Source organism: Danio aesculapii, chromosome 21 (genome assembly GCF_903798145.1).
Source record: "Danio aesculapii chromosome 21, fDanAes4.1, whole genome shotgun sequence".
Taxonomy (NCBI): Eukaryota; Metazoa; Chordata; class Actinopteri; order Cypriniformes; family Danionidae; genus Danio; species Danio aesculapii.
The window spans coordinates 3,570,744-3,595,696 of record NC_079455.1 but is presented as its reverse complement, the minus strand read 5'-3'; the positions used below and the strand labels follow the sequence as shown (position 1 = coordinate 3,595,696).

The window sequence follows — 24,953 nt, the reverse complement described above, 5'->3', positions numbered from 1 at the left end:
GTGAGTGTAATAACCTACAGATATCAAATTAACACTTGAATTATTTCACATACATAACATTTGTCTTGTATCTCATATTCCCAGGTGATCGAGAAGAACTCCAGTGGCTGGTGGTATATTCAGATAGATGATAAAGAAGGCTGGGCTCCAGTCACATTCATTGATAAATACAAGAAGACTAGCAGTGCCTCTAGACCTAACTTCTTGGCCCCACTTCCTGGTGAGATGGAACAGTTGAAGCTTGAAGATACCACAAGCAATAGTACCAACTCTGAACCTACTTGGTCCAAACCCCTGCCCGATGAACCTTCATCCAACTCTGATCTTTCCACCCGTTCCAAACTGAGAGAATGGAAGCCCAATGCAACCAAAAGCAGCTCCCATTTTTCTGGGCCCTTACCTCCACCTCCATCCTCACCCACAGCTGAAGAGAAGCCAGCTTTACCACCAAGGAGAGAATCCATTAACAAGAGCCTTGAACTGGAGGACAAACCCAAAGCAGAGCTTTCTAAACCTCTCCCACCCAAACCACCAGTCCCAGGGGTCATCGCTCCATTGGTGACTCCAAAAACAGCTCCTCTGAAACCAGACAAACCCCCAGAAATGAAGAAGGATGATAAGAACAAGCAGCTCTTCCTGCGCAATGAGATGGGCTTGGAGTGTGGCCACAACATCTCAGCCAAGGAGGTGAAAAAGTTTAACCTGAAGCACGTGGCCAAACAGCCTCCCACCAAACCCAAACCAGATTTACAAGAAGACAAGCCTGAATCCCCCAACCCTGCCCCATTCCTGAAGCCCAAACCAGTGATCAGGCCAAAGCCTGCTCCTGCTGCCAAACCAGAGCCAGTAGCTAAGAACGAACTGGACATCACAAACCTTCGGAGTAAACTCCGTCCATCTAAACCTCCAGAGCTCAACTCAAGTGATGCCAACCAACAGAACGATACATTATCCAGCAGCCCACCAAACAACAGCAGAACAAATGAAGAGCCAAAATGCCCCCCAAAGCAACAAAATGGCCATGGCCCATCAGAAACAACCAAACCACCAAAGGAGCCTCCCCAGAGGCCTTCTGTGGCACCTAGGAGACCTCCACCACCAAAGAAGAATTCAGAGCCTGCCAGTCCCACAGAGACCAGAGCACCGCAGAAAGACTTGCCGGAAGCCAAACCAGCCCCCCCTCCACAGAGCAGACCCCCTCCACCCAAAACGAAAGCCTTCCCTCTGCCTGCTCCCAAAGACAAGGAGGAACCCAAACCCAAAGTACCCGTCCCACCAAAGCCCCTTGTTAAACCAGATAAACCAGGGCCCCCGAGAGACAAACTCCCACCCCTGATCAAGGAGCCATCCAAAGAGGAGCTGTTCTTAGCCGTGGCGGACTTTGAAGGAGACGAGCAGACCCCTGGATTTAAAGAAGGTGCCGTTTTTGAGGTTATGGAGAGAAATACTAGCGGATGGTGGTTCTGTAAAAATGTGAGCGATGGGCCAGTGATGGAGGGCTGGATCCCTTCCAATTACCTGACCAAGAAACCTTAGGTACTTGACACGGCTGCCTAGAGGAGACTTATTTAATTAACATCTTTTATTTATGGGTACTTTTTTGAAAGGCATTCCATCCTTCGCAAGTCCATAATAATTACTAGTTTGCTTGCTTTCGTAACTCTTCCCTTTTAGAGGAAAACCGCGTGTGCTTTCATACGTTAGCACTGAACATCACGTTACTTGCCCATTCTTATGTTAATCAATCCTTATATGTATCGCTAAAGGTTTTAAGTGGCTAGCAATATATAGATGCCTTTTTTGCAGCCTCCATGATATTGTGCCTCAGTATAATATGCAAAGCGCTCTGTTCTTTTTTGCGTAGTATATGCAAATAAGTCTAAGCAGTGTATATCAGCAGATCGACTCTAGATTAGATTCTACATTACAGATCCCTCACAAGTCGCAAGTTTGACACATCTTTTAGTTTCAGCAAAGTATAAATAGTGATCAAATTTGGTCTGCTTTTAGGTTCTGTTCACCAAACTCTTCTAATCGTGACGCTTACTTATCTACGTTCATTTTAAAACGAATACAACCGCCCTCCTCCCCTATCCGCGGTTCAGTTTCACTTTCTTCCGTGTCTCCACAACCCTCTTCACTTTAGTCCGTGACACTCCTCCGCCATCCAACGCCATGACATCCTCAACCCCTCCCCCACCGCTCTCCACTTTCGTACGCGATACCTCTACATCCTCGGGTAACACGCCTGATCCGTTACCCCGATCTGTTCCGGGACCTCGTCATTCACAAATTAAGCACTGCTAAAAACTCTGCACTGTGGAACTAATGAGTAAAGGGAACGTCCGGGAGGAGAAAGAGGTGCATAAACACACAGCCTGAAGGTGTGGAACCCATTTCTAGTCATATTTTGAGTTTTTCTTGAATGTCGTTGACTTCCAAAAACAAAAGTCCCAATCGCCCATGGTAGTGAATAACGGAATACCTCAGAGCAGCCATATTACGGTCATTATTTTTCGTCAGTATTGCCCAAAGTATTTTCATTGACAAAGGTGCTTGGATATTTTACAATCATCGTCAAATGTTTTAACACTCATGCTTGACTGGTTTCAAGCATACATTTGATAAACATGTTTATTGTTAACACTACATTTGAAAATGTGGTTGCGTTACTAAACGATTTTGTTGTGTGTGCGTTTTTAATTCCATTCATTTGTTTATTAGAAAAATGACAGTGTTAAGAGGTGCCCAGTCTGACTTGACAATGCTGGGAGCACCAAAATCACGTTCACTTTGCTCTGTAGTTTTCAGCTCCTAGTTGCTCTAAATATGAATCAGTGAAATAACTCGGATTTTCTTTTGAAGATGTGCAAGTGCCTGAGTTAGGAGAGAAGAACAGAAGGTGTCTTTATAGTTCGATGTTTGCAGGACAAGAATACTATGAAGGAGAACTGAGAGTAAGGGGGGATATGATGTAAGTATGAAACCGAACTATTGTAATTTGTTTCTCTGGAAACTCTTGACTAGTTAAAATGGAGTTAAGGCCAAGGTGACATGGGTAACCTGTTTTTTATTGTGATATTTTGTCCGTAGTATTTCATTGACGTTTTCTTCTTTTTTTACTTGATTTAAATCAAATAAACCTTTTCATTATTAAAATGATTGTTATTATCCCTCTATTGCATGAATTTTAGTTTTAGAATTCACCCTAATTTATGGGTCCCTTATAAAAAAATCAATCATAAAATGTGCTCCCCCCCATAGCCCCCCCACCAGATTTTGGTTTGTTGCCTCAGGGCAAAAACATGTAGTTAGGGCATTAAAACACCAAGGTTTCCTGTATATTTTTATGTGACATGAGGTACAAACAAGCCATAAAAACATTAGCAAAAGTGTTAATTTAGCATAAATAACATCAACAAATAATATTTCATTAATAACTGGCCGTGAATGGTGTGTTGTGTGCTCCTGTGGGGTACTGATTGAGTCTACTTATTTACCAATGTTTAGAATTCACTGTGGATCCTCAGAAAGCAGTTGTGGGTGGATGTGGGTGCCACATTTTGTCACTTTGCTTTAGGTCACGGGTGCCCAAACTTGGTCCTGGTAGGCCAGTGTCCTGCAGAGTATAGCTCTAACCCCAATTACACACCTGAACCATCACGGTCGCATTATCCTTTCATAAACTCATTTTCCACCATTTGTAGTGCGGTAGAGATGAATGCAGGATACGTCCAGCAGAGGGCAGCAGAAGAGCGCTCATGTCGAAGACAAATAGAAAACTTCACCTCACTTGACTGACTGTACGGTCTGATAGGAGACTATATCGTATTTTTAAGTAAACATTTGGACTATTTCATCATTTAAGTCGACAGATAATTAAAAATTAAAGTGTATACTGTCTTATTTTAATCAGAAATGCTTGAGGAAAGTTTCAAACACGTCCGTTAGCGTAGGAAATATGGCCAACAGATTATCTTCAGTGAAATTGCGGGAAAATGCAAAACACCAAATGATTACATTAAAGACAAGTACGATTCTCTTACCCTTCATTCAAATAATAATAATCCACCAGGGAGTCTGTCAGTATATACACTAAATGCTTCCAGTTTCTTTTTAGTCAAAGAAATAAAGTATAACTAGGTGTTGATTCTCAGGTCACCGTTGAGTTTCAGAACTCCTCTCATGGAAAAACACTACTGCAGTTTATAGTAAATATGCTATGCTGCTTATGAACCATACTAAAGTACGGCCTGTAATATAATATTTAGCATTGAACACTTTTTGCTTCAGAATCAGGACATAACAAATGAACTGAAACCAATAAATACAGCGTATAGCTTTTACTTCAGTAAACTGTGGTGTATTGTAGTATAATATACCCTACAGTTGTAGAAAACTACAGTATTGGGTAATTACTATCATTTTTGCATATCACCACAACAACTCTAATTTTCCTCAACAGACTATCCAAGAAGTAATTTAAAGTAAATACCATACTGTATGTTTCACGTGGGTCCACATACACTCACCGGCCACTTTATTTAACGCAGATTTCTAATCAGCCAATCACATGGCAGCAACTCAATGCATTTAGGCATGTAGACATGGTCAAGACGATCTGCTGCAGTTCAAACTGAGCATCAGAATGGGGAAGAAAGGGGATTTAAGTGACTTCGAATGTGGCATGGTTGTTGGTGCCAGACGGCCTGGTCTACTGAGATTTTCACGCACAACCATCTGTAGGGTTTACAGAGAATTGTCTGAAAATGAGAAAATATCCAGTGAGCGGCAGTTCTGTGGGCGCAAATGTCTTGTTGATGTCAGAGGAGAATGGCCAGACTGGTTCCAGCTGATAGAAAGGCAACAGTAACTCAAATAAGCACTCACCACAACCGAGGTCTGCAGAAGAGCATCTCTGAACACACAACACGTCCAACCTTGAGGCGGATGGGCTACAGCAGCAGGGGACCAGACAGGGTGCCACTCCTGTCAGCTAAAAACAGGAAACTGAGGCTACAATTCACACAGGCTCACCAAAACTGGACAATAGAAGATTGGAGAAACGTTGCCTGGTCTGATGAGTCTCCATTTCTGCTGCCACATTCTGATGGTCAGAATTTGTCATCACCAACATGAAAGCATGGATCCATCCTGCTTTGTATTTAGATGGACATGGACACACATTCACAATAACAAAACAAGTGCTCAGTGCAAATAAAAGACCAAGCTCTAAGCATGAATAATATACATCTTATTTATTATATATACTCTTGTAGAACAGTTTCATTCATCTGATCACTCATCCACGCTGAGCTTTTGCTCACACAGTCACAGACTCAAAAAAGGAACGATCAACGACATAAAATAAGAACAATAAAGTAAATAAAATGGCCGTACCTCATTACCAGACACGACTCGTTCTCAAACATAAATCCTTCAAGTGGCTAAAAGGTGGAAGCTGCTGTAAAATACCATGTATAAAATCAATCTCTGAACACAACTTATTGCACTTGAGTTAGGTGACAGTGCTTTAAACAGCGACATAATCAATCATCAACAATAAAAACGTCCGTTCGGCGTACACACACACAATTTCCAGACGATTCTAACTTTGGCGCTGCGGGTACTGTTGATACCAGCGTGGTCTTTTTTATTTTCCTTATCCAGTGTGACGTGTTTACAGTAAATGTGCCACTGACCGCAGATTTTACCTCACATTTTGGTGAAGCTTTCAGAGTAACTAAACGCTGCCTAAAACATTAAATGACAAAGATCCAACAAACAAATAAAATAACTTACGTACCGAACTGAATCTACACTTGCGCAGTTCACGTTAGTAAATGAAAACGTCTGCAGTAAAAAACAAAACATTTGTACAAAGTTGAACGCTGATGTTTAAAAGGTAAGTGATAAAGCTTCAACTTCATACTGAATATATTAAAGGATCATAGAAAAAATAAAACTGCATAAGAACATGTGAGGTTTGTACAACAGATTTGGCATTGTCGTTTTAAATTGAAGCGTTTTATAATATTTGAAACTTAAAATAAAACTAAAAGCGAGTCTGTGAATAAACTAGCAGCTCTGACAGATTAATGCCCTCATTTCTTACCAGTACAAACTCCCACCGAAATGAAAACACTAGTAAAGAACCCACTAATCAATGGTCAATGATTGTGTGTAAAGAGATGAATGAGGAGTCAGTTTGGTTCTTAGAACTATTTTGAAAAATTCTTTGGCTTTGCTGCAGTTTTTCCTATTTTTTAAGCTGCATTCACAGACTACAGGTGATTGTGTATATACGGAGAGTGGACGTGTGATTTCCTCTCCAGAAAGATTTCTTTTTTTTTTAAATAATAAAAAGCTAAAACACTTGGTGTGAAGCTGGCTGTGTGAGTGTGTGTGCGGCTGAACTCATGTGGTGGAGGAGTCCACGTACGGCAGGAACTTGGTGAGTTTGTTTGGAGAGCCGACGTTCTGACAGTCAGACTCTTCCGTCATCTTGAAGAAAAGCTCCTGCTCTTTTTTCCTCAGGGTCAGTTCTTCTTCCAGAACCTGAGAAATAGAAAAAAACATACGTCACACACACTTCAACATTTGCTCATTTCGTTAAATTACTCTAAATTGTAAAAACAGTCGAATATTTTCCACAAACAAATTAGAATTTATTCATTTTAAGTATTTAATAATTCGACTTTTAGATGCGTGATTAATCGCATACAAAATAAAAATTTGGGGGCATTGACATAATTCTAACATTTTTGGCTCTATACACCAGCACAACGGATTTGAAATCAACAAGATGTGCTTTAACTGCAGACTGTCAACTTTTATTTGAGGGTATTTGCATCCAATTCAGGTGAACGCTGTAGGAATTAAAACAGTTTCCATATGTGCCTCTCACTTGTTAAGGGTCCAAAAGTAATTGGACAGAATGATAATCATAAATCAAACTTTCATTTTTTTATACTTGGTTCCAAATCCTTTGCAGTCAATTACAGCCTGAAGTCTGGAACTCATAGACATCACCAGACACTGGGTTTCATGGTGCTCTACAGCAACTGTCTTCAGTTCCTGCTTGTTCTTGGGGCATTTTCCCTTCAGTTTTGTCTATCAATGGCTTGACTTGGCCGATGCATAACATTCTACTTCCTTCCCTTCAAAAACTCTTTGGTTGCTTGTGCAGTATGCTTTTAGTCATTCTCCATCTGCACTGTGAAGCACCGTCCAATGAGTTCTGAAGCATCTGGCCTAATATGAGCAGAAAATATTGGCTGAAATACTTCAGGATTCATCCTGCTGCTTTTGTCAGCAGTCACATCATCAGTAAATACAGGAGAACCAGTTCCATTGACAGCCGTACATGCCTACGCCATGTCACTACCACCACCATGCTTCACTGCTTAGGATCATGAGCAGTTCTCCTTCTCCATACACTTCTCTTCCCATCCTTCTGGTACAAGTTGATCTTGATCTCATCTGCCTACAGGATGTTTGTCCAGCACTGTGAAGGCTTTTTTAGAACTCTAATCTGGCCTTCTGTTTTTGAGGCTCACCAATGGTTTACACCTCGTGGTGAACCCTCTGTGTTCACTCTGGTGTAGTCTTCTCTTGATTGTTGACTCTGACACACATACACCGACCTACCTCATGGACAGTGTTCTTGATCTGGCCAACTGTTGTGAAGGGTGTTTTCTTCACTAGGGAAAATTTTTTTTGCTCATCCACCAGAGTTGTTTCTGTGGCCTTCTGGGTGTTTTTGGTGTTGCTGAGCTCAATGGTGCATTTCTTCTTTTGAGGAATGTTCCAAACAGTTGCTTTGGTGGTGACTAATGAGTCTCCCTGATGGTTTTGTTTTGTTTTTTCAGTCTAATGATGGCTTGCTTGACTGATAGTGACAGCACTTTGGCTCTCATCTTGAGAGTTGACAGTAACAGATTCCAAATGCAATTAGCACACTTGAACTATGGACATTTTATCTGCTCATTATAATTGGTATAATAAGAGAATAACACACACCTAGCCATAAGGCAGCTTAGAAGCCAATTGTCCAATTTCTTTTGGACCCTTAACAAGTGAGAGGCACATATAAAAACTGTTGTAATTCCTACAGTGTTCACCTGATTTGGATGTAAATACACACATATTAAAGCTGACAGATAAAGCTGCTACTGAGTTGTTAATAGATCAGATATGGTTGCAACTGGAAGTTAACGAGAATTATTTATATTATTTTTTAATTTTCCCATTAATTGTATTTTACTAATGTCTACCCCCACCCCAACCCTAAAGCCAACCATCACAATACTGTAAAAACAGTAGTTATACAGAGTACTATTTATGTTTTTTTATTAAATTCCCCAATAATTTGTATTAATTTAATGTCTACCCTGTCAACCCTAAACCCAACTGTCACAGTAAAAATTTTAATTACTGTTACACTGTCACAAAATGATGCTCTATTGATGTGCATTTCCGCAGCTGTATCCTATCTAGACTTTACCCTGCTACTGGGTTTAAATTAAGAGTAGCGCGTCCATGGCAATAATAACGAAACAAGGCCAAAACTAGGATGTTATGAAATGCATAGTTACTGAAAAAAAAAAGACATAACAGCAGATGTTAGGCTAGTTTTCTACACTTAAATGCTCACGAGGATAGGTGTGCTTGTTTTGATGAACACCTGTAAGTCGCTTAAACTTTCCTTAAGTTTAATAATAATTATTTCAGGTTCGCGTGGTATTTATAAAGAATTGGATGCAAGCACAGGACAGTTGTTTGTAAAGCATACAGCGCCATCTGCTGTTAAAACTTCACACCGATTTGACAACTCACTTTAGTAACACTATAACTACACACTATGAATGATTTATTAAGCATTAGCAAATAGTTAATTTATTATTTGGTAAGCATTAACTCTACGTTAATAGACATTCGTAAGCAGTTTATAAATACAGCTACAAATGCTACATTATTGACTCATACGCATATGTATAATGTGCTTAATAATTGTGATACTTTGTTAATGATTTATTTTCAGCACTATATTAAGTATTGCATTATATACAAACTAGTGATCATTCAGAATGAGTAAGTAAATGATTAATAAACTATTTAAATTACCGTTTAGATATCTTATTATTAAGGCATATAATAATAGATACTTAGTATGTTTATGAATGCTTTAATAACTCAACTCCATCCATTTTTGTGACCTAATCTAAAGTGAGGACTGTTTAATCTTTGTAAATCCTTTATGAATGATGATTAAAGTGTTACCCTCACTTTTGTCCATTAGGATTTTTAAGGGAAGATTAAAACCCAGGCATGCTACTAGAGTCACATCTGCATTACTTTGGGGGTCTAAAATACAAGGAAAGCAAGTAAGAGTTCAGTGCAGACCTTCTTCCTGGGTTTGAGATGTTCTCTCCACTCCTTCAGCTGCTGGTTGTGCTGCTCGTCCAGTGACTTCAGACGCTGCGTTTCGTTTTCAATCAGCAGGTGGCACTTCTCATTCTGCGGGACACAAACACACACATCGGTCACACCTGCAATGAGCTCTGGGATCATTGCACAACTCGAGTAAACTTCACGCGTTTCATTAATGTATGAATAAGCTTTTTGAACAGATCTCTTAAACACATTTTTAAGAGATCGGAAAAAAAATGTCACTTGTCACCACCTATTGGTGAAACAATGTAATTGCTACAACATATGTTCAGAGGTGGGTAACGAATTACATTTACTAAACCTAAACAGTGCTGTGGCTTTACTTTATATCCATAGAAAAGAAAGATATGCAAAAATGCCTTATCAAGTTGAAACTAGTGAAGTCACTGATTTATTTGAATTATTTAGCCTGACAAATATTTGATATGTTTCTTAAAATAAAATAAATTGGTTTTAATGTGGATTTTAGAGCAGTAATCACAACATACAGTGAAATTATTGTGTGATATTAGTATCAAAGGTTATCATACCGTCAGAATCTTATACCAGCCCATGCTTATAAGAGGTAATTTCCGAAACAATGCTGCATGTACATGAACCAACATAAAAAATTGCTTGGTATGTCCTGACCCTTACAATTATAACCGGCCCTTTTGAGCGCAGCCATAATGCTAAAGTGGCTCTCAGTGAAAATGAATTGACACCCTTCTGTAAACAGAAGCTGACCTGGAGCTGCTGCAGTTCTCTGGTGTTTCCATCACACTGGCTGTGCATCTCCCGCATCTGGTTCTCATGTTTCTGCTGCTGGTGCAGGCGTTCGGCTTTCTGCCTCTTCTCCTCCGTTCTCGAGAACTGAACAGGACAGAGAAGGAGAGTTAGACAGTCGGAGTCACAAATATTTCCCAAATGATGTTTAACAGAGCAAGGAAATGTTCTCAGTATGTCTGGTAATATTTTTTCTTCTGGAGACAGTCTTCTTTGTTTTATTTCGGCTAGAATAAAAGCAGTTTAAAATGTTAAAACCATTTTAAGGTCAATATTATTAGCCCTCCTAAGCAATTAACCTAGTTAACTTAGCCTAATTAACCTAGTTAAGCCTTTAAATGTTGCTTTACGCTACTACTTTACGATACTAGTATCCTGAAAAATACCTGGTCAAATATTATTTACTATCATCATGGCAAAGACAAAAGAAATCAGTTATTATAAATGAGTTATTAAACTATTATGACTAGAAATGTGTTGGAAACATCTTCTCTACATTAAACAGAAATTGGGGAAAAATACTACAGGGGGGCTAAAAACTCAGACTTCCACGTTTGACAGGAAATGAGAGCAGCTTTACCTGCTTGACCCTTTCTCTGTCTTCTGATGCGCTGCCGCTGGAGTTGATTTTGAGGCTCTTTTTGAACATGACCATGCGCGTTTTGGCATCGTTGCGCTGGATTTTAGGCAGTCTGCTCCTCTCCTGTTGCTGTCGGGCCTTGAGAAGTTCGACCATCCGCAGGTTGTAGTGCAGCATCTGCTCCCGTTCCTGCAGACACCACATAATACCCAGAGATTGATCAGGGTCAGAAAAACAAACCTACAGTAACACCTTTTCCAATGATAGGAGAATAGTCCGTCCTAAACACTGGCTGTAAACCAGGCACAGCTAACACCAGTCTGACGCCTGCATCAAGTTTGCTTTTAAAACAGAGAAAATAGAACAGAAAAAAAGCTGTTCCTGACATTAAGAAATGCTTTTTCATTTTTCAATAACAATAAGAGTTTTACCAATTATTATGTATTTATTAAGTGAAAGTTTTACCAGTGAATAGCTCAAATCTGACAGAAATATGATAAGGAATGTAACCATTCTAAAGTTTATTAAATTGGCTCTAATTCTCCATTTTGTTTGTTTTGATTTTAATTTTATTTTTTATTTTGTTATGCACAAGTTTTATTGGTTGACCTTTTAGATAAAGTTTAATTAAGATCAGAATTAGGATATTTTGTTTTTAGTTAACTGTAGTTGTTTGAATTTATTAATTTTTTTATTCATCAGCAGTAATGTCAGTCTAAACTTGCATTCATTTCAGTTAACTGTCATTTTGCCTTGTATATTAATTAGTGGTGGATCGTTATCGGGCGATAAAAAAAAATAAAATAAAAAAATAAAATAATAATTTAAAAAAAATTAAAATTTAATCAAATAAAAAAATAATAATATTAATTTTAAAAAATTAATAATAATAAAAAAATTTAAAAATGTAATTAAATAAAAAAATTATAATATTAATAAAAAAATTAATAATAATAATAATAATAAAAAATTTAATAAAAAAATAATAATATTAATTAAAACAAATAAAATAATAATAACAATTTAAAAAATTAATTAAATAAAAAAATAATAATATTAATAAAAAAAATAAAATAATAATAATAAAAAAATAACAAAATTTTATTAAATAAAAAATAATAATAATATTAATAAAAAAATGTAATAATAATAATAAAAAAATAAAAAAAATTTAATTAAATAAAAAAAAATACTATTAATAAAAAATAAATAAAATAAAAATAAATAAATAAAATCGCAGTTAATCTATTCTCAAAGTTGTGTTGGGAGTCAATAAGAGCGGAAGTCTCCAGCCAAAAAGATTCAAATGGCGGCCTCCCGCTTGTACGTGACGAATAAGGTCAATACTAAAAACAGCATCAAGTCTATGAGAGTCCCCATCGTGATACAGGAACGATTGTGTGTGTGTGTACGTGTTTTTGTGACATGTCAGGACACAAATCTGTACAATGACATGGGCATGACAAGTATTACAAAAACGAGGTGAAATATAAGGACAGTGCTGACGTCCTAATTTCTCAAAAAGCTTCTAAATCACACACAATGAGTTTATTTCAGAGAGTAACGCTGTGCACGGTATCCTGTGACGGTTGGGTTTAGGAGTAGGGTGGGGTTAGGGCAATACAATATACGGTTTGGACAGTATAAAATAAATGGAAACCTATGTAATGTACCCACTTTTCACAAAAACAAACATGCGTGTGTGTGTGTGTGTGTATGTGTTCAGACCTTGTCGTGTTTCTTGAGGAGCTGGTGTCTCTGCAGGAAGTACTGGTCCTTCAGCTGCTGTTTGAGGAGCTGGTGTCGCTCATGCAGGTTCTTCTCCTCCATGTCCCAGATTGTCGCCTCTCGCTCTGTCAAATCAAAAACACACACTCTATGAAAAACCCTACACATGCAAACCAAACTTCCATTAAAGCCACGACCAAAAACATTTGAAAAATCCTCATTTATTTTAAGTGGTGCTAAACGTTTATGGGTTTTCTCTGTTAAGCACAAAGCAAGATATTCTGAAGAATGCTGGAAATGAGCAGCTAGCTACATCCATAGTGTGAACAAAAATACTAGTGAGGTCAATGGCTTTTTCCTCCAGTATCTTCCTTTGTGCTCAACAGTGGAAAGAAACTCAAACGGGTTTGTGAAAGTGAAAGGAGAGTAAATGATGACTGTTTACAGTTTTTGGGTGATCTACCATATCTGGGTGAACAATCATAACTATTAGGTGAACCTTCATAAAATCTGCTGTTTGGAAAATATGATTGAAATGTGCATCCATCTGCAGTGTGTTTCTGTATGGACACAGTTGTACCTCTGACAAGATTCTGTTTTTTGAGCAGACACTGGCGCTCGGTCTCTGAGATTTCATGCTTGTTTTTAGAAATGATGCTCTTGAGAGTCACATCCAGGTATTCCTTCTGATCTGCAATGAACTTCTGCTCCTGTACAAAGAGAAAAACGTAAATGATAAAGGGTGATGTTTTCCAGTAATAATCATGTCTGATACGTGACGCAACTGGCATTCCCTCATTGCAAATTAATGATAAGTGCGGCGTGGTAAAGAATATTGCAGCTCATAATTTAATTAATTTATTTTTATTGATATTTTTTATTTTGTTTATTCATTCATTTTGTACCGGGGCTGGGTCACGGGGGCAGCAGTCTTAGGAGAGAACCCCAGACTTCCCTCTCCCCAGACACTTCCTCCAGCTTCTCTGGGGGGGATCTCGAGGCGTTCCCAGGCCAGCCGAGAGACATAGTCCCTCCAGCGTGTCCTGGATCTCCCGGTGGGAGATGCCTGGAACACCTCCCTAGGTAGGCCTCCAGGAGGCATCCGAAACAGATGCCTGAGCCACCTCAGCTGACTTCTCTCGATGTGGAGGAGCAGCGGGTGTCAGAGCTCCTCACCCTATCTAAAAGAGTGTGCCCTGCCACCCTGTTAAGGACAGTCATTTCAGCCGCTTGTATCCGAGATCTTGTCCTTTTGGTCATGACCCAAAGCTCATGGCCATAGGTGAGAGTAGGAACGTAGATTGACTGGTAAATCGAGAGCTTGGCCTTTTGGCTCAGCTCCTTCTATACCACAACAGACCGTTACATCGACTGCATTACTGCTGCTGCTGCTGCACCAATCCGCCTGTCAATCTCACGCACCATCCTTTCCTCACTCCTGAACAAAACCCCAAGATACCTGAACTCCTACACCTCATTATTATCAATTATTATGACTATTATTTATTTATTACAATTATTTTATGAATTATGAATAACAGGAAAATAAGTATTGAACACGTCACCGTTTTTCTCAGAAAACATATTTCTAAAGGGGCTGCTGCTGACTTGAAATTTTCCCCAGATGTTGGTAACAACCAAAGAAAGGGAGGTGCGGAAAGGCAGTGAAAGCCCAGACAGCAGCTGAAATCTCTCAGTGGTTCTTCAGCAACCCTCTGCCCTTCCTTAGTCTAAATAACTAACTAACTGTACTCTCTCTCTCTCTCTCAAAAAAAAAACAAACATTACTAATGCTTTGCTTCTTAGACTTTACACACCTGAAACTTGTCTATAGCACTTGTTCACTGCTGCTCTTATAGTTGTGTAAATTGCTTCCTTGTCCTCATTTGTAAGTCGCTTTGGATAAAAGCGTCTGCTAAATGACTAAATGTAAATGTAAATAAATATTAGCTGCTTCAGTCCAACGTCTACATTAGCAGAAGGATGAAGATAAAATCAAGGTGGACAAAACAGCCAACAAAACTCTCAAAAGCTTTCAGAGAAAGAAAATCAAGCAGTAGAATGGTCCAGCCAATCACCTGATCCGAATCCAATAGAAAATACAAAATAAAAATCAGATTTGACTGAGGAGAGCCACAGAAGCATCAAGACTTTGACACTCTGTTGAAGTCTGTGAAAAACTCACACCTGAGCAATACATGTGACTTCATTCTCCATATGAGAGGCGTCTAAGCTGTCGTATTAAATACATTTCAGTAGTTCAGCACTTTCTCCTTGTGTCATTTCATTGCTATTACACACAACTAATTTTTCAGATTTTTTGTTTTGTTTTTTTAATGTTTGTATTGTTTGGGTTTTACCAAAATTTGGTTCAATTCCATGTCAACAGCTCCTTTAGAAATATAATTACCACCAGAAAAAAAACATGCGTTCAATACTTATTTTCCCCAATATATATATATAAATATAACTTATTTTGTTTTTCTTTAGCATTGATAAAATTGGCAATGTTTGTTGGTTTGTTTTAATGTGTTTTATGATTAATAGTCAAGTGGTAATTAAAAAAAAGAATATTGTGGCTGAAGCGTCAAACTGAAATCCTCAGAGAAGGACCAACACTCTGACCATTGGAGCAAATGGTCTTTGATTAAAGATTATTAAAACAAGCATTTTTTTCCAATGGTTTAGTTTACATGGATTCATTGATCAGCTAAAGATTAACAATGTGTGCTAGCAAAATGACCAGTTTATATACTGATTTCACAATTTAAAAACGAAATTTAAAAAATTAAAAACAAAAAAATGTTGTATTGTGGGGACATCTCCACGATACGATACTGATACGATACTTGTGTCACAATAACTAACGCAATTTTTGAATGTGATTTGAAGGAAAAGATAATTCAGTGTATGTTGTCTACTGTAAAGTCCCAAAAGTGGAGATATCTGTTACTTCATCAAGCAGCGATTTTTGTTCAACTGACCTCGTCTGACTTCATCAGTTGAAAGTTGCTCATTTTCATCTTCAAAGTGTCCTTCCTCTGATTCCTGGGCATCTTCTCAACTTCTTGTTTGACCTGAGACAAAACAAAGATGCAACTTAACAATCTGCAATATATGTATTAAAAGAATTGATTTCAGTTTCCATTTGAAATGATATAAATAGCTGTTTCCATCTGTCTATTTTATGTGCATCTTGGAATATCGCATAAAAAATGCATCATGTAAACCAGTGTTTCCCAACCCTGTTCCTGGAGGCACACCAACAGTACATATTTTGGATGTTTCCGTTATCTGACTCATTAACTTCAGGTTTTGGAGTCTCTTCTGATGTTATGATAAGATGATTCAGGTGTGTTTGATTAGGGAGAGGTTGAAAATGTGGACTGTTGGTGTGCCTTCAGGAACAGGGTTGGGAAAAACTGATGTAAACAACAAGATGCACACACATTTTAAAAATGTACATAAAAAACCTATACTCACAACTGAGTAGGATCAACTTTTGATCCAGTATCAAAAAATGCAAATAAACTACAATGAAAACACATTTATTGAATAAATTCCAGCATGCGCATCAAAAAGGCTTGTTTATTTTGTTTTAACAAATCATGTGATGATAAAAATAAGCATGATAAATGGACAAACCAGTGTTTCCAGCACATTATAAAACATCTGAAATGTTGTTTTGCTCATTGTTAAATCCCTCAGCCAAAGTCTGTCATCACAGTGGTTCAGTATTATCATTATTACTCTATTATTATTAGCGCCAGAACAGAAAAAAGGCCCACGATGGCTTCTCCTACCACATTAAATGTAATTTTCTATTCAATATTTTGCCACAGTTAATCATAATGATTAGAATTATAGTTTTATAGTTATAGGATATTGTTTACATTTATATTAACATGTTGATTAATTTCATGCTTATACTGGAATGATTTACTTATTACCTTATAAATAATATACTTATTAATACGGTTTACTTATTATATATTAATTTACATATTATCTATAAATGCTTAATGAGTATTTATTAAAAGGACACATCACTTTTTTGGCAAATGAGCTCATTTTACCACTCCTCTAGAGGTAAACAGTTGAATTTTACCATATTAGAATCCATTCAGCTGATCTGCAGGTCTGGCAGGAGCACTTTTAGCTTAGCTTAGCATAAATAATTGAATCGGATTAGACCGTTAGCATCTCGCTCAAAAATAAAATAAAAAGTGTTTTGATTATTTTCGTATTTAATGCATGACTCGTCTGTAGTTGAAAATGAAAATGATTTTCTAGGCTGATATGCTGTAACATGAAGTTTTTTGTTGTTGTGAGATGCTAATGGTCTAATCCCACTGAATAATCTATGCTAAGCTAAGTTTAAAGTGCTCCTTCTTAAGAAAAATGATAAATCTCAACTTTTTAACTCTAGGGGAGTTGTAAAATCAGTGTATTTTCCAAAGATTTTGGCAAATTTTACCACTCCTTAGAGTTCAACTATTGAGTTTTACCATTTTTGTTTTTCATGCTTTTAGCTTAGCTTAGCATAAATCATTAGATTGGATTAGACCATTAGCATTCCTTGTTTCGATAATTTTTCTACTTAATGCCTGTTTTCTAGGCTGACATGTCGTATCATGAAGTAACTACAGAGTCAAACTTTAACAGAAAAATTGCTCAATGTTTTTGTGAAGCTAATGGTCTAATCCGATTCAATGATGTATGCTAAGCTAAGCTAAAAGTGTTTACAAAAAAAACTATAAAACTCAACTTTTAAACTCTAGTAGAGTTACAATATGAGCTCATTTCCAAATAAATGCACTGTTCCTTTAACATCAGCAACAACAAGAGTGCATTTCATGTATAGACTCGTTCTCTTGCCTCTTTCTTCTTTTGTTTCATCTGGTCCAGGAACTTGATGTAAGCTTTTTCCTGCTCCACACGGATGCGCTTTCCCTCTTCTCTCAGTCCTACGCTGTGCTCCATCTCCATCCTCTCGATGGTCTGCTTCTGCTGTTTCTCCAGGGTCTCCAGCTCCGTGTCGTAGTATTTCTTCTTGGCCTGTGAGCAGTAATAAACCAAATACATCAGTGCTATTTATTAACGTTTCACAAAATAATCACTGCTGTTTTGCTCTCATAAGATCTTTCAGAAAATACACAATGTTATTATTAGTAGTTATTATACTACTAATAATAATTGTTATATTAAAAAATTAAATTAATAATAACAATTTCGTCATCATTATTATTTATTACTATTATTATTACTATAATAGTACTACTAAAAATAATTTTTATATAATAATAATACCATTATTATTATTATTATTATTATTATTATTATTATTATTATTATTATTATTATTATTATAGTACTACTAAAAATAATTTTTATATAATAATAATACCATTATTATTATTATTATTATTATTATTATTATTATTATCTAAGAGTAACAATGACTACTTTACATGGACATCAGTTATCAAATTATTAAAATAATCTAATTAAGGCAATAAGTGCCTTATTATATAATAATAATATTATTTATATATTAATATAAAAAAAATGTCTTCATAGAAAGGAATTATAAGTAATAATAGATAATAAGGAACAGGAGAAAGGATTAGAGGTCAGCTGTGTGTGCTGGAGCTCTAAACACACTCACGTTCATCTCCTGGTCAAACCTGCGCTGCATCTGCTCGCGCTGCTCCTTCAGCTTCATGTTAAGCACCGTCAGCGAGCGATGCTGCTCTTTCTGCAGGAGACGCAGATCCCGAAGCTCCTGACGCCTGCGCACACCAATCACAACTCAGCGATCAAATACCACTTCAGTATTTTACAATGCAAAAACTGCTATGTATACTACCGATCACCATTATAGGGGACCTATAATGTGAAAATCACTTTTATAAGGGGTTTAAACACAGTTGTGCGTCAGCAGTGTGTGAATATAACCAGCTGCTAATGGTAAACACTGATTACAATCACTTTTAATAAAAACAGTCTGCAGAAACACTTTGACTGACATTCTCCCTTTGTACGTGTCATCAGAGGGGGAAGCCCCGCCCACTAGTGACCATCTCTCCCTCATTAGCATAGGACACTATTCTTGTTTGTGAATCTGCCACTATGCTAATGCATAGGCAATTGCAGCTCCGCCCTCTTTTGAAAAGAGCACAATCTCATTTGAATTTAAAGCGACAGTCACCTAAACACCACAATTAGGATCAAAGCCTAAAAGGGTCCATTTCAGAGAGTTTATCTGTGGGGTATTTTTTTTTTTTAAGTTTCACACACACTCTAGGGACAGAGACTTTGTTTGCATCTAAAAAAGGACATAACTTTTTTTTTTTTAAAGAAATTTACCTATAATAATAATAATAATGATTTTTTTGCATCAAATCTGAATATTATTTCCTAAGAATTATCAGTTTTTACATTGTACATACAGTTAAAGTCAGAATTATTAGCCCCCCTTTTAATTTTTTTAATATTTCCCAAATGATGTTTAACAGAGCAAGGAAATTTTCACAGTATGTCTGATAATATTTTTTCTTCTGGAGAAAGTCTTATTTGTTTTATTTCGGCTAGAATAAAAGCAGTTTTTATTTTTTTAAACACAATTTTAAGGTCAATATTATTAGCCCCTTTAAGCTATATATATTTTTTGATAGTCTACAAAACAAACCATCGTTATACAGTAACTTACCTAATAATTAATTGTTATAATTAAGTAATAATTCTGACTTCAACTGTATATTTCAAAATACCTGCATGTCAGTATTTTACATTTATAATTACACTGTTTTCCCATCCCTTACACCAAACCTGCCCGTATCACCAAATCTCTCTCTAACCTTACCCAAATTACTGCTCAATAGCACCATCAGCCTTGTGCAATACAATACGAACACAATAATTGCATTGCATATATTTTTGAATGCAAGTACACAGTAGTTAAGGCCACTTAATAATTCTAAGTTTCCACTAAATTCCACTAAAGACTTTTTTCTTGAACAGAATAAAAAAAGAGGATATTTTGCCATGTTTTTAATTTTTCAATAGGAATTCAATTCAATTCACCTTTATTTGTATAGCGCTTATACAATGTAGATTGTGTCAAAGCAGCTTCACATAAACGATCATAGTAAATAGGAACAGTGTAGTTCAGTTTGTAGTGTTTAAGTTCAGTTCAGTTTAGCTCAGTTCAGTGTGGTTTAATAATCACTACTGAGAGTCCAAATATTGAAGAGCAAATCCAACGATGCGCAGCTCTACAGATCCCAAACCATGCAAGCCAGTGGCGACAGCGGAGAGGAAAAAAACTTCACTAAAGGTGGAAGTGAAGAAAAAAAACCTTGAGAGAAACCAGGCTCAGTTGGGCACGACCATTTTAATTTCTCCGCTGGCCAAACGTCTTGTGCAGAGCTGCAGTCTCAGCGGCGGAGGCTGGAAGCTGGCCTCAGGAGGCTGGAAGCTGGCCTCAAATGTTTACATATTGGTTCCATTTAATGGAGGCCAATGAGAAGCAAATGGTTTGAGAAGTAAACCTCTTCAAAATATCTTCTTTTGCCTTACATGTCTTACATTTAGTTGTACTTTATTTTATTACTTGCGTAAAAGCATTGGGTTTGGATATGATGATGACATAGGATAAGGTTAATTTCAGAGGTAGGTTAAGGGATAGTACCTACTTATTGAGTGTATTTATATACTTATATAAATGAGGGGTTTAACAGATCACGACTGATCCGTGATCCGTATGGACACTCCTGACCTGCGGATTAATAACTTTTTTTGAACGTGTAGATTAATCCAACATTTATAACAACTGCAGAGAGATCGCATTGCATTGTAAATCTTCAATATATTGCTAAAGTTATATTTTTATTTCATGTGTTACACTTTTAGTTAGTATACTCTGAAAATAATTCTGCAGATTTCTTTTATTTTACTATATTCTGTGCAGAAATCGCACAAAAAAGATTTTGTCTGGCCCTGGTTATTGCTTACAGTATGTAACAACTATGGTAAGTACATACTTTAGTACTGTATGTACTTGTTTGAATAAGTGAGACGATTGAAGTTTTTTGTGTGGACTGTCGCTTTAAGCAGAACGTGAAATATCCCGCCAACCAAAGAATGTCCAGAATGCAGCAGTTCTTCCACTGTCTCGGCCCACAGAGAGCATTACTGAGGAATCATGGGAAAAAAACGCCCCCGCCTCATTCATTACAGGACTTCGCTGACAGCCAAACACCAGAGGAATGTTCCACAAAGATATTTCATGAGGGGGGGAAATTTCAAAACTGTCAAGAACACGTCCCAAGTCATATTTCATCACGAAACCAGAAGAACAAAACAAATTTAATGAAATTCAGCATTCAGCATTAGAAGTCAAGTAGATTTCATTAAACATATTCATTTATTTATTCTGTTTATTAATTGACTGACATGACAGGTTAAATTATTTAAGGGAAATATGACAGGGACCCTTTTTTTATACTTTGACTGAATGGAAACTGCTCTCTTGGGTCAGTGCAAGAACTTCCATCACCACTAGATGGCAGAAGTGTTTTTCTTTGCAGGTTTAGACTGTGTGTGTGTGCGTGTGTGTGTGTGTGTGTGTGCGCGCGTGCGTTTGTGGTGAGAAACACTCAGTTTGTTATCTGCTACCACCAGCTGAGGTGCTTCAAGAGAAAAAGACTAGTCTGAAAAGTTCTCAAGAGCACAGAGGATGAATTTATCTGTTTAAAGGGATAGTTAAACAGATAAACGGCTTAAACAGATTCCCTGTTCATTCTCTCACACAGGTCATCCAAGATGTGACGTTTCTCCTATTTTCTTATGTTACTTGAACTTATTTTAATATGTTAAACAGGTTTTAACTTATTTTTTTTTAACGATGCTAATTTGAACTAGACGTTATAATTTATATTGTAAATAATGTTCAATTTCTTGCACGGACTGATCATTTGCTTCTTCCCACGACCTCATTGTGTCATCAGGAGCCATGGCTATTGATTCAGACTCATTTGTATGAGTTTATTTTTAGGATGCTTTCACACCTGTACATTGATTGTTTTGTTCTGAAACAGTGATTAAATTTGTTACAATGTTGCTTGTTGTACTTGGTGCGGTTCGCTTTCACACTGCAAAGTTTCACGTATAAGTAGGGCCAGACGTAATCTGCGGACATTTTTGCCATTTCTGCACAGAGTTTTGCTAAAAATCTGCAGATGTATGCGGAATGATTTTGGGAAAGTAATAGCTTTTTAACTTGTATTTAATGTTTACAATGCAAATCCAATTAGATCCACTTTATTTGGTAAACAAAGCAAGTCTCTTATAATAAGACACAAAATATTACTTTTCAAACTTTATTGTAAATAAATCATATAAATATTTTCATATTAGTCAATAATATTACTGAATTATTATTTTATTATTATTATTATTATTATTATTATTATTATTATTATTATTATAATATTTGCACTCACTACTTACTTCTATTTTTTTAAATATATTTATTATCTGTTTTTTGTCCTGTCTCTGTAATCCTGTTGCACTGTAGAAGCTCTGTCACCAAAACAAATTCCTAGTATGTGTGAACATACCTGGCAATAAAGCTCTTTCTGATTCTGAAATTAATTTAAAAACTGAAAAAATATGAATTTACACACATTTACACAATAAACAGAATCAATGATGGGCTAAAAATCTGCAGAATTCATGCACAGATTCCGTGTGGGCCTACGTATGAGCAAACTCTCCTCACATGGGTCAGAGTTCCACTGTTTATGAGTCCCGTTCAGCTGTCATTTATTATTATTTATTATTTTAATTTATGGAAATGAGCAATAAGACATTATAAGCGAAAAGCTGTGCTTTAATTGTGAATGGTGACAGCCACAGACATCATCACCAAGTATAAATAAGAGGTAAAACTTTCTCATACATAGCTGTTGGCTAGAATTATGCATTATAGGCTTTACATTAAAGAGAGAAATAACAGATAAACCAAGACTGCAGTTTGGTCTAATTGTCTAAACGGATAAACAGCACTCGGTAATATTTCAGCATGCTTTCACTTTCGTATTTGACATGAAACGCACATTTGCCCTACTCCTCATTCTCTCTTCATATAGCCGTATATATGCCTATTTCATGTCTTGATGTAAATATAAAAACCCATCACCCTTCACTGCTATTATATGAATCACTAAGAACCACAGATTCAGCTCAAAATCTTCTTTAAAGCTCTCGTGAAGTGCTTTGAAATGTGCATTTTTATTCAATGTTTGGCGTAATCATAACTAGGGCCAGACAGAATCTGCAGATATTTTTTGCTGTATTAGTTTAGTTAAAAATCTGCAGATGTATGCGGATTGATTTTGAGAGTATCATTACTAAAACTTTTATATATGAACTAAAAGGTGATAGCTTTTTAACTTTTATTTAATGTTTACAATGCAGATCCAATTAGATCCACTTTATTTGGTAAACAAAGCAAGTCTCTCATATAATATCTCTCTACTAAAAGACAGAAAACATTACTGTACAAACTGTATTGTGAATAAATCATATGAACATTTTCATATTAGTCAATAATATCACTGTAATTAATTTAAAAACTGAATAAATATAAATTTACACACATTTACACAAGTAAATCAATGACGGCCAAAAACAGAATCAATGATGGGCTAAAAATCTGCGGAAACCTGTACGTGCAGATTCTGTGTGGGCCTAATCATAACTAAAAAAAATGAGAGGGTTGGACAGTGTAGCTCCTCTCCCTTTTTAAAAAAACAGCCAATAGCATTTTGCTTTATCACAGCTCTGCCAGTGAGAGTGGTTGAGCTCAAGTGCATCAAATCAGAAGTGTCTTGAAGAAGGCGGGGCATGTCAGATACTAGAGAGCATTTGATTGGTCAGGAGATTTGATGAACCTGAAGTATGCGGTGACGTGAATAAAAACGTTGATTCATTTAGGCAGAAGTAAAGACTACAAGCTTTACATGTTTATATCAATTTAATATCTCCTAAATGTGCATTTTGTCAGTGTTTTAGAGGAACATTAGATTATAGATATCCTAAAAACTAACAATACTGATACTAACATCTAAAAAAAACTTTATTTTAATTACATGAGACCTTTAATGTCACCTTAATGTCACCTAAAGAAGTCACCTCCATCTTACATGGCCTGTAGGTGAGTAAATTAACGGAAAACGTTAATTTTTGGATGAACTATCCCTTTAAATGTGATCCAAGCTCTCGATTTGTCCTTTAAAAGCAGCCCGCTTTCATCTGACTACACAAAGATTCCCCTGAGTATTAATGTCTCGTTCTGAAAGGACAAGGTCTTGAGACCTAAAATAGTCTGTTTGCTCAGTAGAGATGCTAGTGGAAAATGAGTTGTATTCCCCCCGCCTTGAGAGATCTTGGTGAAAGTATGATAGTTTGGAGGAACTTGCCTGAGAAACCTCATCTCCTCGTCTTTCTTCTCATCGTCGGTGATGATTTTGGAAGTGGTGACGCTCACTTCAACACCATCCACCAAGAACTTACGGGTGCGCTTCAATGTCTTCTTGGAGTCCTGGTGGAAAAACAACACATGGTTATTGAAAGAAAATAAGAAAACAGACTGTTTCCATCTAAAGATGCGAATTAAACGTATGCACAAAACTGGAATATCGCATAAAAGATGTGCGAATGAAGCGTTTCAATCCAACGAGTCAAAGAGAACATAATCGTCACTTCCTGATTAGCTGGAGCCAAATATCAACAGTAAAACAGAATTTGCGGTGGTAGGAGAAGTTCTGTGAACGTTTTCTTCATTCATTAAATTACTATTACTATTAAATTACTAATAAATTAAATTGCCTCAGAAGACAATGCCGACATGCAATGCACGGTGAAGGTGTGAGACGCGGAGCACAGATGTTCTTGACAGTTCTGGAGGTAATTAATAATATAACAACACTAATACTGAAACAGTTAAGGCATTTGAGAATGACCAAAATCAACATTTCAGATGTTTCTACAGAATGCTCAGCCTGCTGGTTTAGCCATTCATACATTTTTTTTATCATCACATGATCTATTCTAACAAAATCACATGACCTTTTTTAATGCACATCCGTGAATTAGTTTGGTTTCCATCATGGTTAATAGTAAAATAATATATTCTTATTTAAAGCTTGACGCTTGTGAGGTGGATTTGTCTAGGAACTATACTCTCATTCTGGCATAAATATCAAGAAATCTTTGTTGCCGTATCATGACTGCAGCAGGCACAATGATATTATGCAGTGCCTGAAAATAGTCCCCAGATAGGTAAATCGGTAACAGCACTGCACAACTGGCAATGGTTCAGTTCAAGTCAGAATTATTAACCCTCCTTAAGTATTAGCCC

The 24,953-nt window shown here is 36.7% G+C and overlaps 2 protein-coding genes across 4 annotated transcripts in view; one reads left to right on the top strand and one right to left on the bottom strand.

The window, feature by feature from the left end:
- sh3pxd2b (SH3 and PX domains 2B) overlaps nt 1-2,299 on the top strand; it is a 60,160-nt gene extending 57,861 nt beyond the window's left edge. For all 3 annotated transcript variants that reach the window (XM_056445828.1, XM_056445827.1, XM_056445829.1), the window contains one exon: nt 85-2,299. In XM_056445828.1, the coding sequence (XP_056301803.1) occupies nt 85-1,536 (1,452 nt within the window). In that variant the 3' untranslated portion in view covers nt 1,537-2,299. The remainder of the gene's footprint in view (nt 1-84) is intronic.
- Nucleotides 2,300-5,243: 2,944 nt separating this feature from the next.
- Nucleotides 5,244-24,953, bottom strand: part of stk10 (serine/threonine kinase 10) — a 106,870-nt gene continuing 87,160 nt past the window's right edge. The window contains exons 10-19 of the mRNA XM_056445826.1: nt 24,013-24,134; nt 18,195-18,318; nt 17,405-17,584; nt 15,511-15,603; nt 13,107-13,236; nt 12,527-12,651; nt 10,799-10,987; nt 10,180-10,305; nt 9,406-9,519; nt 5,244-6,558 (exon numbers count right to left, since the gene is read on the bottom strand). Of these exons, the coding sequence (XP_056301801.1) occupies nt 6,418-6,558; nt 9,406-9,519; nt 10,180-10,305; nt 10,799-10,987; nt 12,527-12,651; nt 13,107-13,236; nt 15,511-15,603; nt 17,405-17,584; nt 18,195-18,318; nt 24,013-24,134 (1,344 nt within the window). The 3' untranslated portion in view covers nt 5,244-6,417. The remainder of the gene's footprint in view (nt 6,559-9,405; nt 9,520-10,179; nt 10,306-10,798; nt 10,988-12,526; nt 12,652-13,106; nt 13,237-15,510; nt 15,604-17,404; nt 17,585-18,194; nt 18,319-24,012; nt 24,135-24,953) is intronic.